This window comes from Bos grunniens, chromosome X (genome assembly GCF_055505025.1).
Source record: "Bos grunniens cultivar Pamir isolate PY7600 chromosome X, Bosgru_T2T1.0, whole genome shotgun sequence".
Taxonomy (NCBI): domain Eukaryota; kingdom Metazoa; phylum Chordata; class Mammalia; order Artiodactyla; family Bovidae; genus Bos; species Bos grunniens.
The window spans coordinates 56,414,038-56,427,223 of NC_141194.1; the positions used below are offsets into that span (position 1 = coordinate 56,414,038).

Sequence of the window (13,186 nt, forward strand, 5' to 3'; positions counted from 1 at the left end):
GATATATTGAGTATGTGTGGAGTGCATGTGAAGTTACAACTGTGTGCACCATAACAATGTGTGAGTTATAAGGGTGTAGGGGTATATGTGTGCACATGCTCATACACACATACACAGATGGCGTGGATATGTATTGTGAGTTATAAACATGGGTGCATGTGTGCTCAGTTGTGTCTGACTCTTTGGGACCCCTGCCAGGCTCTTCTGTCCATGGGATTATCCTGGCAAGAATACTGGAGTGGGTTGCCATTTCCTCCTCCAGGGGATCTTCCTGACCCAGGGATCAAACCCATGTCTCCTGCAGCTCCTACATTGGCAGGCAGATTCTTTACCACTGAGCCACCTGGGAAGCCCATAAACATGGGTACAATACTGATTACAAACATATGTCAAGGGTGTGCGTTTCAGAGTCTGCTCACCAGTGCACAACAAAGAAAAACATTCTTGGAGCCCCTTCTGTATGTTCCTTCCTGCTGGAGAAGATGAAGTTAGTGCAGAGTTGAGACACTCCTTCGGGGTGGGGGTGGGAAACTCTTCATTCTTCTACAAAAAATTAATTTCTGGAAAATGAGCTACCTGGAGAAAGGGGATGACACTGAGGGGCATGGTACTATAAACCTGGCAACAGGGCCACTGGGAAGAGGCAGTCTAGAGACAGACTCCTAAGGAGCCCGACTTCTTACTCCTAGAGGATCCAAAAAGGTCTGTAGACCTGCAGCTGCTCCTGTCCCTCAGAGAAGTCACCACAGACCCAGCAGAGCTTGTTTGCTTCCATTACTGAGCAAAAACTGGGGAGCATATACTTTGCAATGTTGGGAAATACCCAATTTCTGGGCAGTTCCCCATCTGGGGAACACTGGAATGTGGGATGCCAAAGGGCTTCCATGAGAGAGAGAGAAGGAATGGCCAAAGCAAAGGCCTGCAGGTGGACTGAAGCTGGCTGGGATGGAGGAGGGAGCAGAGGCGATGGACAGTTGGAGCCTAAGGGGAGAGGGGACTTCCTGGAGACCTTGGCCAAAAGTGATCCTTGAGAGAGAAAGAAAGGACACTCCTGGCAGAAGTCACAGCACTCCTCCACCCCTATCTTTTAGAGTTGGTCAGGTGATTGTTTTTACAGGTGAGGAAGCCGAGTTTCAGAGATGTTAAGTCACTTTTCCAAGAGTATAGTAGAGGGCCAGTTTGAATCCAGGCACTCCGACTCCAGACCTCACACCATGACCTTGTTTGTACACGCCAAAGATTTAATAAATGGAGAATGTACAAACGAATAAGTGGATGATTCATTTGAAAGTCCTTCAGGCAGAAAAGACTCCAAATCTGCCTATGTCTCTGTGTGTCCGTGTGGTGCCTCTGTGTGTGTGTGTGTGTGTGTAGGCGTATTCATGTGCATGTATGCATGTATGCCCATGAGTATTACCCTGGGCTTGTGTCAGTATAGATACTTAGATCGGTGTATTCTATCTCTGTATTTTCTTCAGGCAGAAAAGACTACAAATCTGCCTACTTCTTGCCATATCTTCTTCCATATCACTTGGTCCACCATCATCACTCACTATGCCCCACAAGGCCCTGCTCCATCTGGACCCTGCTAACCTCTCTGACCCCTTCTCCTGCCACAATCTCCCTCCCTCACTCTGCTCCAGCCACACTGACATCCCTTTCTGGCACATTCTTTTTTAAAAAGTATGTATCACAAAGTGAACATGACCCTTTGAGAATGAATTGGAGTTCTTGGATTCCATCTGTAAAATGGAAATCATATTACCCACTCCATAGTTTTGTGAGAATTGGGTACAATCAGTCAGCGAATTATTATTTTTAAATAAATTTGTGTCTTCACTGTAATCAGGATCTTATAGGAGCTTTCACAGCCCACCTCTGCCTAGACTACAAAGATCATTTGCACATGTGGCCCATGTGGCAAACATGTGGCACCTACAGCTTGCATACCCTAGGATGGGTCTGCCTTTGCCAGTGGAAAGCTCTCTGGTACAGAGGATGATAGCCTTGGGCACTGACAATGCCAGGTCGATATCATGGTTTCTGACTGTGTCCAGGGCAAAAGGATGGGGGCTTGTTGGCCGAGTGTGTGTGGGGAAAGATGAACACACGTCAGGACTAGACTTCAGGGAATGTGTCTGTATGGAGATCTGGGTTTGTCCATGATTGTGGGTGCATTTTGTCTGAGGGTGCATGCTCATGTGAGTTTCCCTAGGTCTCTGTGTATCTGTGTGGTGCCTCTGTGTGTGTGTGTGTGTGTGTGTGTGTGTGTGTGTGTGTGTGTGTAGGCGTATTCATGTGCATGTATGCAGGTATGCCCATGAATATTACCCTGGGCTTGTTTGTGTCAGTATAGATACTTAGATCGGTGTGTTCTATCTCTGTACATGCCTCCGTATGTTTCCCTACTTTTGTGTATTTCTATATGTATCTCCACGTACGTGTCATTCCCAGTGTGCCTCCAGGACGCCCCCCAACCCTGGGCAAGAGTGTACACTCCACGCAAGTGTCCACCTCCACCTGTCTGATGCTGCTACACCACCCCTGCATCCATCTCTCTGCCTAGCTAAGCCTATGTGGACGTGGGAAACTGATCTTGCAGAGTACTGCGTGTGACCCTCGGCTCTCGCTGTGAAGGGGTTATTTCTCTACTTTTGAGTTTCTAAGTATAACTACATTCCCACCCGCCAAATGCCTCCTGTGGTGAATATCAACACTGGGAACCTACTATCCGCAGAGGGTCCTAGGTGTGGGTGCGAGTGCATGTGAAGACCAGGATGAGACAGGGTGGGAGGCTTGCCTGACGCACCCACCCTACCCTCAGGACAGGCTTCCACCCCGCCCCCATCCCCAAATTGCGCACCCCCAATCGGAGGCGGGGGAGGGGAGACAGGATGCGGCGTGGCGCTTGCGCACTTATGCCTTCAGCACCGCGGACAGCTCCTTCGCCCCCGCCTGCCGGCGCGCGCCGCCGCCGCCCCAGCACTGAAGGCGCGCTGACGTCACTCGCCGCTCCTCTACAAACTCCCCTTCGCAGTCGCCTTGGTCGCGTCCGCGTTGCCGCCGGCCCAGCCGGACTGCACCACACGGGGCGCGAAATAGGGGGTCACGGGCGCGACCAACCGCGCTGCGGCGGCGGCGGCGACTCAGCGCTGCCTCAGTCTGCAGCGGGCAGCGGAAGAGACGTGTCGTGCCTGAGAGCGCAGCGGTGCTCCTGGGCCCCTCGCGGTCCGCCCCCGCGGCTCCTGACCAGACTGCTCCTAAGACCCCCTGCCCCACGCCGCAGCCATGAACTACCTGCGGCGCCGCCTGTCGGACAGCAACTTCATGGCCAATCTGCCAAATGGGTACATGACAGACCTGCAGCGCCCGCAGCCGCCCCCACCGCCGCCCGCTGCCCCTAGTCCTGGGGCCACGACCGGTCCTGCGACCGCCACTGCCGAGAGGGCCTCTTCGGCCGCCCCCGTGGCCTCTCCGGCTGCCCCTAGCCCCGGGTCCTCGGGGGGCGGTGGCTTCTTCTCGTCGCTGTCCAATGCGGTCAAGCAGACCACGGCGGCCGCGGCCGCCACCTTCAGCGAGCAGGTGGGCGGCGGCTCTGGGGGCGCAGGCCGTGGGGGCGCCGCCGCCAGGGTGCTGCTGGTAATCGACGAGCCCCACACCGACTGGTAAGCCACTGCTGCGGACGTCCCCCCGCGGTTCTGGGTCCCCAGATCATCCCATGATGAGCAAGTATTGAGCGCCGCTTGTTTGCCCTCTGTCTGCCCCCCTCGCCCAAACCCTCTTCCTTTAAATTATTATACGAAGCGCTTACTGTGTGCCCCGCCCTTGCCTCCCCGCTGCCCTCACCCAGGGCTTCTTGATCCATACAGGGAGCAGTTATCAGGCGCCTGCTGTGTGCCTCCATCCCACAAACCTGACTTCAGTATATCCTGTGAGCATTCAAGAGTCTGATGTGCCCTGCACCCCGCAGTCCATGCCCCCAAAGGTCTTGTCCTCTAATGGATCTTGTGAGCATTTATCAAGTACCGGCAGTGTGCCTCAGTGGGGAGCCCTTCCTCAAGGCGTTTGGCTTACATGAATTCTGTGAACATTTGTTGGGAGCTTGGTATCTGTTTTGTCCTCCTCAGTCCTTGCCCTAAGACCTTCTCTGATCTCGTGAGCATGTATCCAGAGTGCACCCCACCCCAGCCCTCACCTCAAAAACCTTTTAAACTATTCACTGAACATTGATTGAGTGCCTGCTGTGTATCCCACCCCAGCTTCTTGCCAAAACATTGCCTTTAATGGATCCTGTGAGTTTTTATTTAATTCCTTCTGTGTGCCCCAGTTCAGTCCCCCTAAGGGCTTATTTCTCCAAAGGATCTAAGAATCATTTATTAAGGGCCTGGTGTATGCCCCATCCCCAAGCCCTTTCCTCAAACATATTTTCCTTAAATGAGTTCTATGAGCAGTTTTAAACCTACTGTGTGAGGCTTATCTTCACACTCTCTGCTCTAAATCCTTTTCCTACAACAGACAGATCTAGAAGGCATTCATTTGAGTGCCTCCCTTACCACCTATTCTCAAACTACTTCTTCAATGATCTTTCCTTTGGTGGACCCACCAAGCCTTTATTAACTGCCTGATCTAAAGGTGTGAGCCTTCTCTAAAGGTTCTTTCCTTCAGTGTATTCAGCAAGCATTTATTGAGTGCCCACTGTTTATGTCACCCCAGACCCTTGCCCCAATGCCTTTTCCTCCAGTGGCTTCAGTCTGTATATATTGAGCACCATCTGCATGACTCAACCTCAGACCTTCTCCATAAAGACCTTTGCCTCCAGTTAATACAGTGATCATATATCTGCACTTACTGTGTAGAGCATTTCAATCTGTCTTCCCATATACCTCTTTAAAAAATCACTCCTGGAGCATTTGTGGAGTACCCACTGTGTGCCGATTCTGTGCCTTCTCCATAAAAGCCTTTCTTCCCAAGGATGGCGAATCAAGCTTACATAAATCAAGTTACTGTATCCCCATTTCCCTTCCCCCAAAGATTTTTCCTCCAGTGGATCCAGTGATGATATGCTCTTCCATAGTCTCCCCCCCATCTTCCCCAAAGACCTTTTCTTTTAACGGATGCAGTGAGCATTTGGTCATTGTCTGCCAGGTGCTTGATTCTAGATCACCTTTCCCCAAAGGCATTTTCCTCCAGTGGCTCCTGTGAGCATGTGTGTAGTGCTTCCTGTGTGCTCTATATTCACACCTCCTCCCCAAAGTGCTTTTCTTCCAGTGGGTGCATGAGCACATTTGCAGTACCTGTTGTGTGTAGGAAGTAGATTCCCCTTCTTTACTCTTAGGATAACCTGTGCCAGTCATACAACATCTCCACAGAGTCCTTTCCTTCGATAAATCTAGAACCAAATTTAGAAGAGTTAGCCTTTTCTCACTCTCTTCAGTCTCCCTAGGATTCCCTCTCCCAATCTTAAGACCCCAAAGGGCTTTTTTTCTATTTAAGCTAATAAACACTTAACTGAGCACTTACTACATAAGAGCCATTCTCAAATTCCCCTTTCCAAGCTTGGAAGTTCCTGCCCTTATCTCAAGAGCTCTCTCTCCAGGGGTCCCCTTCAGCCTAAATATATTGAGTACCAGCTCTTTACTGGTTAATTACCTCTCCTCTGCCAGGAGCCCTTACCCAGCAGGCTTTCTCTCTATTCAGAGCCATTTATTCATTCTACAGATAGTTGTTGCATACTTCGATGTGTTAAACTATGGGAGGCATTTATTATGTACTACAATACACTAGAAAGAAGCCTCCTTCAGTTTCTTTTCCTTCTAATCCCAACCACCAGTTGGATTCTTCATACCTTCTCCTCCACTCAGCCCCAACAATCTTTTAATGAGGACTTATTCTATACTACTGAGAACCCATAGTCAGTGCCTCTTCTCCCCCTCCTGTAGCCCTAATTCCTCCTTCAACAATCTCCATCCTGCCTTTCACATGACACAATCTCAAAAACTCACGATGTGTACCTACTGCATTCTGACTAGGAACCCTCTCCCATATAGTAGCCATCTTCCCCACTGCCCTTTCCCCCCAATTAATCCAAAAAGGATTTATCGCTCTCTTACTGTTTTCTGTTCAAACAACAACATTCCCATCCTTGCAGCAGACTCCTCCACTCTTTTCTCCTTCAATCCATAAAGCATTTATTGAACACGTGTTTTAATTCCTTCACCAACACCCACTCGCACATATGCCATCGTCCTGGCTAAATTTGCTCTATTGAAGTCAACAAACCTTATTGAAGCCCTTGCTGTACATTGGGGGCTTCCCAGGTGGCGCTAGTGGTAAAGAATCTGTATGCCAATGCAGGAGATGCAAGAGATGTGGTTCTGATCCCTGGTTTGGAAAGATCCACTGGAATATTTTAGTAACCACCCTCCTTTCGACTTACCTTCTTCACTTTGACCCTCCAGGAAGGTTGCTGCTGCCTTTTCCTTCATTCCATTAAGCATTTATTAATTATCTACAGACCACTGACAAGACCCTTCCCCTTTCCATAGTCACAACTCCTGTATTTTCCACTTTTTATTCTAATTTGTCTAGCAAGCACTTACTGAGCACCTGCTGAATTCTGTCAACTATTCTTCCCTTCCGCTTCTGTATCCCGAAAACCTTCCTTTATCCCAGCAGTTACTTCAGTCTTTTCTTCCAGTCAACCTAGCAACTATTTATTTAGTGTCTGGTATAGATGGGGTGGGATGGGTAAAGGGAGAGAGCCTGTGTACACACCAGGTTTAGTGCGAGGAACAGAGACTCTGCATCACCAACTTGCAGACTTTCAGAACCACACAAGCTTAGGGATTTCAGCCTGGAATAAAAGGAATCATGCAAACTCTGTAATGGGGTTGTACACCTAAGTACAGTCTGGTGCTTTCCCCACCAAACCGCACCACTCTCATTCCTTCCTGGGTCTTGAGTCCTGTGTGCTTTAAAACTGCAAACTCAGAGTTGAGACTCATCACCTCTTTTTACAGATCATTTAGTCCAGTGTTTTTCCAGCTGTAGGTCACCTCTTGGCTTGTGACCAGTGTTTCATTTTCTTCATGAAATGAAAATAAAATGATGATAAATGATAATATTGATACATGAAAATAAAAAATGAGAGTGCATTGCACATAGTAAGTGGAATTATTATTTAGTGAAACTGTTACTCCAATAAGAAATATAATCATTAATGTGTACCATATATATTATATGTATTCTGTAATATATTTGTTATACAATGGGTTTATAGTATCACATACATATATATGTGTATGTTTCTTTTCATGAAATGAATGTTTCTTTTCATGAAATGAAATAAAATAGAATAGGAAATATGACCCCATTGTACATATTAAAGGTAATTATTTACTGAAATTTTCATTCTACTATATGCATATTTATATACATTCTAGATACTGCAACACATGATATATAATATGTAATATGTTATGTAAGACATCCTATATTAAATTTTCTGTATATGTGTCTTATATAATATATATTATATATATAGAACATGCTTATTGTGGCTTCTTTTCTTAGACTTCCCTGGATGCAGACCCTGAGACTCTGAGATTTGTGTGCAGATTGATCGGGGAGAGCTCTTGGGAACAACGCGTGTTGCAGAGGAGGAGTGGGGGAAGCAGGACTTGGCAGATGGAAAGGTTGAACAGCTGTGATGCTGTGCAACAATTACTCCAGCCGATCATCTGGGGAGCTCTGGAGATGGGATGACCCTTCAGAGTTGTCCCAATTGAGATGGGATGGCCAGGCTTTTGTAGTCCTGCATTAGTCAGTCAGTGACTACAGGTTGCCCTCTGGGGGAAGGCATAATCTTGCAGAAGGTGAGTCCCTGCTATAGGGGGCAGTTCCCAGTGATGGACAGCACTGTGAGCCTTCAGCAGCAGATACTCCCAGAACCTGTAGGACAGTTATGACAAGAAGGAGGGGCTTGAAGATCTGAGTAGAGCACATAGGCAACCCCCAGGACTTCTCAGATTCACTTGCTTTTCAGAAGTAAGTTCATTCCATCTGGGAACAGAGTTTTAGGATTCTAATTGGTCTTGTTTTCTGGAGTGCACTTGAAAGAACACAGTTAGTGGGACAAACTACAGCCTCCACTGTAGTTTGATAAATGTGGCATAAATAAATGATACATTGTTTCCTTCCTGTACTACACAATCTAGATTCCCCTTACCCTCAGCTAGCACCTCTCTTGGTCACAGTGACTTACCTGGTGAGTGATCCTCATCCTTGAGGGATCCCTGAGCTCCTGGTCCCCATCTGCTCAGGCTATGACTGCTGTACTTGTCCATTTGCCTTCAGTGTTGAATAAGAAATACCAACAAAATGTCAAAGCAGATAGCCTGGGGGCCAGATATATTCCTCCCTGCCCTCATTGTTTAATGGCAGCCCTATCAACTCCTGGGCTTCCCTGGTGGCTCAATGGTAAAGAATCAACCTGCTAATGTAGGAGACTTGGGTTCAATCCCTGGGTTGGGAAGATCCCCTGGAGAAGGAAATGGCAACCCACACCAATACTCCTGCCTGGGAAATCCCATGGACAGAGGAACCTGGCAGGCTACAGTCCATGGGGTTGCAAAGAGTCAGGCACGACTTAGCAACTAAACAACAGCAACTATCTCCTGATGATCAGGGTCTATGCGCCTGCTGAGACAGACTCATCTTCTTATCCATTGGCTTGTGAAACCTGAAGTGTCCAGGTAACAGTCAAAGCTTAGAGTGTAATGGGGTTCTTGCTGTGTCCCCTGGTAGCAGTGTTCCCCCTTGTAGAATCAGGACCTTTAACCTTGCAGAGCCCTGAGGGAACAGGAAACACACATTCCAAAAGTGGATCCAGGGATTGATGGTAAGCTAGGCCACTCCTACTTTCACCTCTGAGTTACCAAACCAGTGTATTCTACCTGTAAGGAACACAGCCCAAACAATGTTCATTGATTTAAGGTATATACTGTGTTTTGGAGGATGGTACCCCATTCTTGCACAGTATCACCTCCAAGCTGAAATCTTAGCTGTGGATATACCAATTTGTTCCATCACTCTGTCTGACTAGCAGCTTCTGCATGGTGTGGTATAGAATGTCATCAGTATAAAATGTCAGTTGATTTCATGGTTGTGGAGTGTGTCCTTCAGTTTGTTTCACTGTTGTGTGGGATGCCATACTGGTGGATCAAATATTATGTAAGCCCTTGGACAATGATGCTGGCTAAGGTCCTATAGTCAGGAAAAGCAAACTCATATATAGAATATTCCAGTCAAAATGAATCATTACTCTTTCCAGAGTAGAAGGGGTCCAGTGTAGTCAGCTCACTACAGAGTGGCTGGTTGCCTTCCTAAGGGATGGTGCTGTGTTGGGGACCCAATATTGGTCTCTGATGCTGGCAGGTTGGACATTCAGCAATGATGCCATAGGCCCCACACTCAGCCTCCATCTCTGTTACCCTTGCCACTTCATATGTGTGCCCATCTGCCAGTGCTGGGGCAGCTGATTCTAGAAACTGGCTGACATCATTTGGCTGAGTCATTCTAGCTACCTGGTTGCTTAGTGCCACTTTCAGGGTGGATGCTATCTGGTGGGTGTTAACACACAATACAAAGATCTTCACTCCGTTTCATCTCCAATCCCATCTGTCCACCCACATTTCGGTGTCCCAGACCTCCTTTTCCTGATCTTCCAATATTGTTCCTTCAAGGCCTCTGCCTAATCAGCCAAGCCATTTACCACTGCCCATCAGTGAATATGTATTTGAATCTTGGGTTGCTGCTCTTTCCCAACAAAACAGATGACCAGGTGCACAGCCCAAAGCTCTGCCCCTTGGGAGTTTTGCCACTGTTTTTCAAGGCCACTCTGAATGGGGCTATAGGATCACCCCTGTTCATTTTTGTCCATTCCACCCACATAGCAAGCCAACCCATTTGTGAACCAAGCTTAAGATTTTTCTCCCTTCATCTGCTGGTTCTAAGGAGTTATCTTAGTGAGCTGAGGGAGGCACTAACACAACAGTGTGGATGACACAGGCATCCAGGTTACTTGCTCAGACAGCTTGCTTGGCCCTCTCTGGGATCGATCCTGGCTGCTGGGCCTGACTTCATTACTTGGTGGGCCTGGCACGACCCAGCTCATAACAGGCACCAGGATACATGGTTCCTTGGTACCCTGTGGTCAAGAATTCTGTCTCACCCAGGGTCCAGTACTGTACCAGGATTTGTTTCTCAAAAGCTGTGTAATTCTCTGCTGCAGATGGCATGGCCTTGGTCCAGAACCCCAGGGGCCTCCCAATCAGGCATCCCATAAGCTCCACACTGCATTTTCCCCCACAATGCAGTATTGTAGGATCTGCTGGATCATATACCCTGAGTGGCAGGACTGCTTGCACCACAGCCTGGACCTGTTCAGGACTAGCAGCCTTAGATGTCACCTGAAATATAGATCAGAGCAGTATTCCCAGGTGTGGAATATGCTGCCTCCAGAACCTGAGGAATCTTCCCATCTGTTGTGTTTTTATTCATCATAGTGGGCGGTGTGTGATGCGATGCTTTGCCTTATGATTTGGAGGGGCTGTTCTGGCATACCTTGGACACACAAATCCCTAAAAGCTGTACTAATATGGCAGGACCCTGAGTGTTTTTAGGGTTTACCTCCCACCCTCTGGAGTGCATGTATCTTACCAATGCAGTGTGCTAACCAACTCTTGCTCATCTTGCCTATCAATATGATGTAATTGTTATAGTAGTCCAATGTGATAGTCCCTGGGATGTCCAGATAGTCCATTTCTCCTTCGACTATATGATAACATAGGGTGAGAAAGATAACTTAGCCCTATGGCAAGACCATCAATGTATACTGTGGTCAGTCCCAGATGAATGTGGAACGTCTCTGATCTTCTGATCAAAATAGAAAAGGCATTCACTATATCAGTGGCCACCTGCCATACCTGAGATCTTTTCATTTGCTCCAGCAATGTCAGCATGACTAGTACTGCAGCTTAAATCAGTACTACCATTTGGTTGAGCTTGCAGTATTCTACATTCTCAAGGATCTATCCAGCCTCCTCAGGGCCCAAATTGGTTAATTCAGCAGAGATATGATGGGACTGAGCTTCCCGGGTGACTCAACTGGTAGAGAATCTGCCTGCAATGTAGGATACCCCTGTTCAATTTCTGGGTCAGGAAGTTCCCTTGGAGAAGGGATAGGCTACCCACTCCAGTATTCTTGGGCTTCCCTGGTGGCTCTGATAGTAAGGAATCCACCTGCAATGTAGGAGACCTGGGTTTGATCCCTGGGTTGGGAAGATCCCCTAGAGGAGGGCATGGAAACCCACTCTAGTATTCTTGCCTGGAGAATCCCCATGGACAGAGGAGTGTGGCAGGCTACAGTCCATGGGGTCACAAAGAATCAGACATGACTGAGCAACTAAGCACATATACATGATGGGACTAACACCCCTGCATCCTTTGGATCTTTCAAAGGGACACTAGTTTCTACCATCACCCTTAGGATAGATACAATATTGTCTTTGATTTATAGCTTTGCTCAGGGAAGGCAGCAATAGTTTCCAAGGCATCCATTTGAACTTCCCAGCTACCATAGCTCTTCCCCCATAGGCCAAGGAACTCATGTAGGGGTTCTGAAAACTACAGATATGTCCATTCCAATTAGGTGTTTGTGAGCTGGGAAAGTGATCACTAGGTAGACCTGTGGACCCAGTGTACCCACTGTGAGCAGGAACTGGGCTGGGACTTCATTTATGACCTTCCTTCTACTGTGCTTCTCAACATGTCTGGTGCTACTCTCACCAACATATCCCTCATTTGTAATTTGGGTATATGCTCTGGGCCCTCCCATAGAATATAGTCAGCTAGTTGGTTTTCCATACTGGAGTAGTGTATCTTCTCTAACACATCAGCTTCTCTGAGCCCTTTGATCCTTTCTTCCACAATCTGCCATTGAAGTCTGGTGTTTCTACTTCACTTGGTGTGGGCCACTATTCTTGCCAGGCTTCCACAAGTCATCCAAAAATTGTATCAGCAACATTTCCTAGAGTCCTTACCGTGGTTTTAAGTTCTGTGTCCTGGGACAGTGCTCCAAGTTCATGCTTCATTCCCTTGATCCATTGTCCTCAGCATCCAGTCTCAGGCATGCTTTTCCAGCTCCTGCCAATACATGTTAGCCAGATTCTTCAGCTTCCACATATCATTCCTTTCCTTCCTTTGCAAGCTGAGAACCTCTCCAGTCAAGTTGTGCTAGGATTTGACCCTGGTTATTAATCTAGTTGCCAGGAGGGGAAGGGAAGTTGATTCTGAGAGGAAGAAGAATTGTTTTATAAGGCACATGCTTCACTCAAGGCCTGTGCATCATCTTCGAGCAAAGGGAAGGTCTATATTGTAACAAGGAGAAGTGGGCTACTTCTGCAGACCCAGTGGGTTCAGGTGAATCTGTAAGGTCAGGGTGTTAAATGCATCTTCCCAGATATCTCCATCCCAATCTCAGGGCTCCACTCATGTCCTATTAGGCCCCTGAGCATGGAATAGGGGATGTACTGGGCCTGAGAATTCAACCTTCTCTGAAGTTCTGCTACCCCTACAGTTAAGTCCTAAGTCTGATCTTCTCCTCTGTCTGCCCTCTGGTCACAGAAGATTGAGGTTTCCTTAAATATACCCAAATTTGCTGCCATATTGAATGCAGCACTTTCACAGCATCATCTTTTAGGATCTGAAATAGCTCAACTGGAATTCCATCACCTCCACTAGCTTTGTTCATAGTGATGCTTCCGAAGGCCCACTTGACTTCACATTCCAGGATGTCTGGCTCTAGGTGAGTGATCACACCATGGTGATTATCTGGGTCGTGAAGATCTTTTTTGTACAGTTCTTCTGTGTATTCTTGCCACTTCTTAATATCTTCTGCTTCTGTTAGGTCCATACCATTTCTGTTCTTTATTGAGCCCATCTTTGCATGAGATGTTCCCTTGGTATCTCTAATTTTCTTGAAGAGATCTCTAGTCTTTCCCATTCTAGTCTTTTCCTCTATTTCTTTGCACTGATCACTGAGGAAGGCTTTCTTATCTCTCCTTGCTATTTGGAACTCTGCATTCAGATGCTTATATCTTTCCTTTTCTCCTTTGCTTTTTTGCTT

At 47.4% G+C, this 13,186-nt stretch overlaps 1 protein-coding gene across 2 annotated transcripts in view; it reads left to right on the forward strand.

Moving 5' to 3' along the window:
- Positions 1 to 3,048: 3,048 nt before the first annotated feature.
- SYN1 (synapsin I) overlaps positions 3,049 to 13,186 on the forward strand; it is a 54,756-nt gene continuing 44,618 nt past the window's right edge. Inside the window, exon 1 of one of the 2 annotated variants that reach the window (XM_086387100.1) lies at positions 3,049 to 3,665. In XM_086387100.1, the coding sequence (XP_086243226.1) occupies positions 3,289 to 3,665 (377 nt within the window). In that variant the 5' untranslated portion in view covers positions 3,049 to 3,288. The remainder of the gene's footprint in view (positions 3,666 to 13,186) is intronic. The other variant, XM_086387101.1, reaches the window with a different exon arrangement.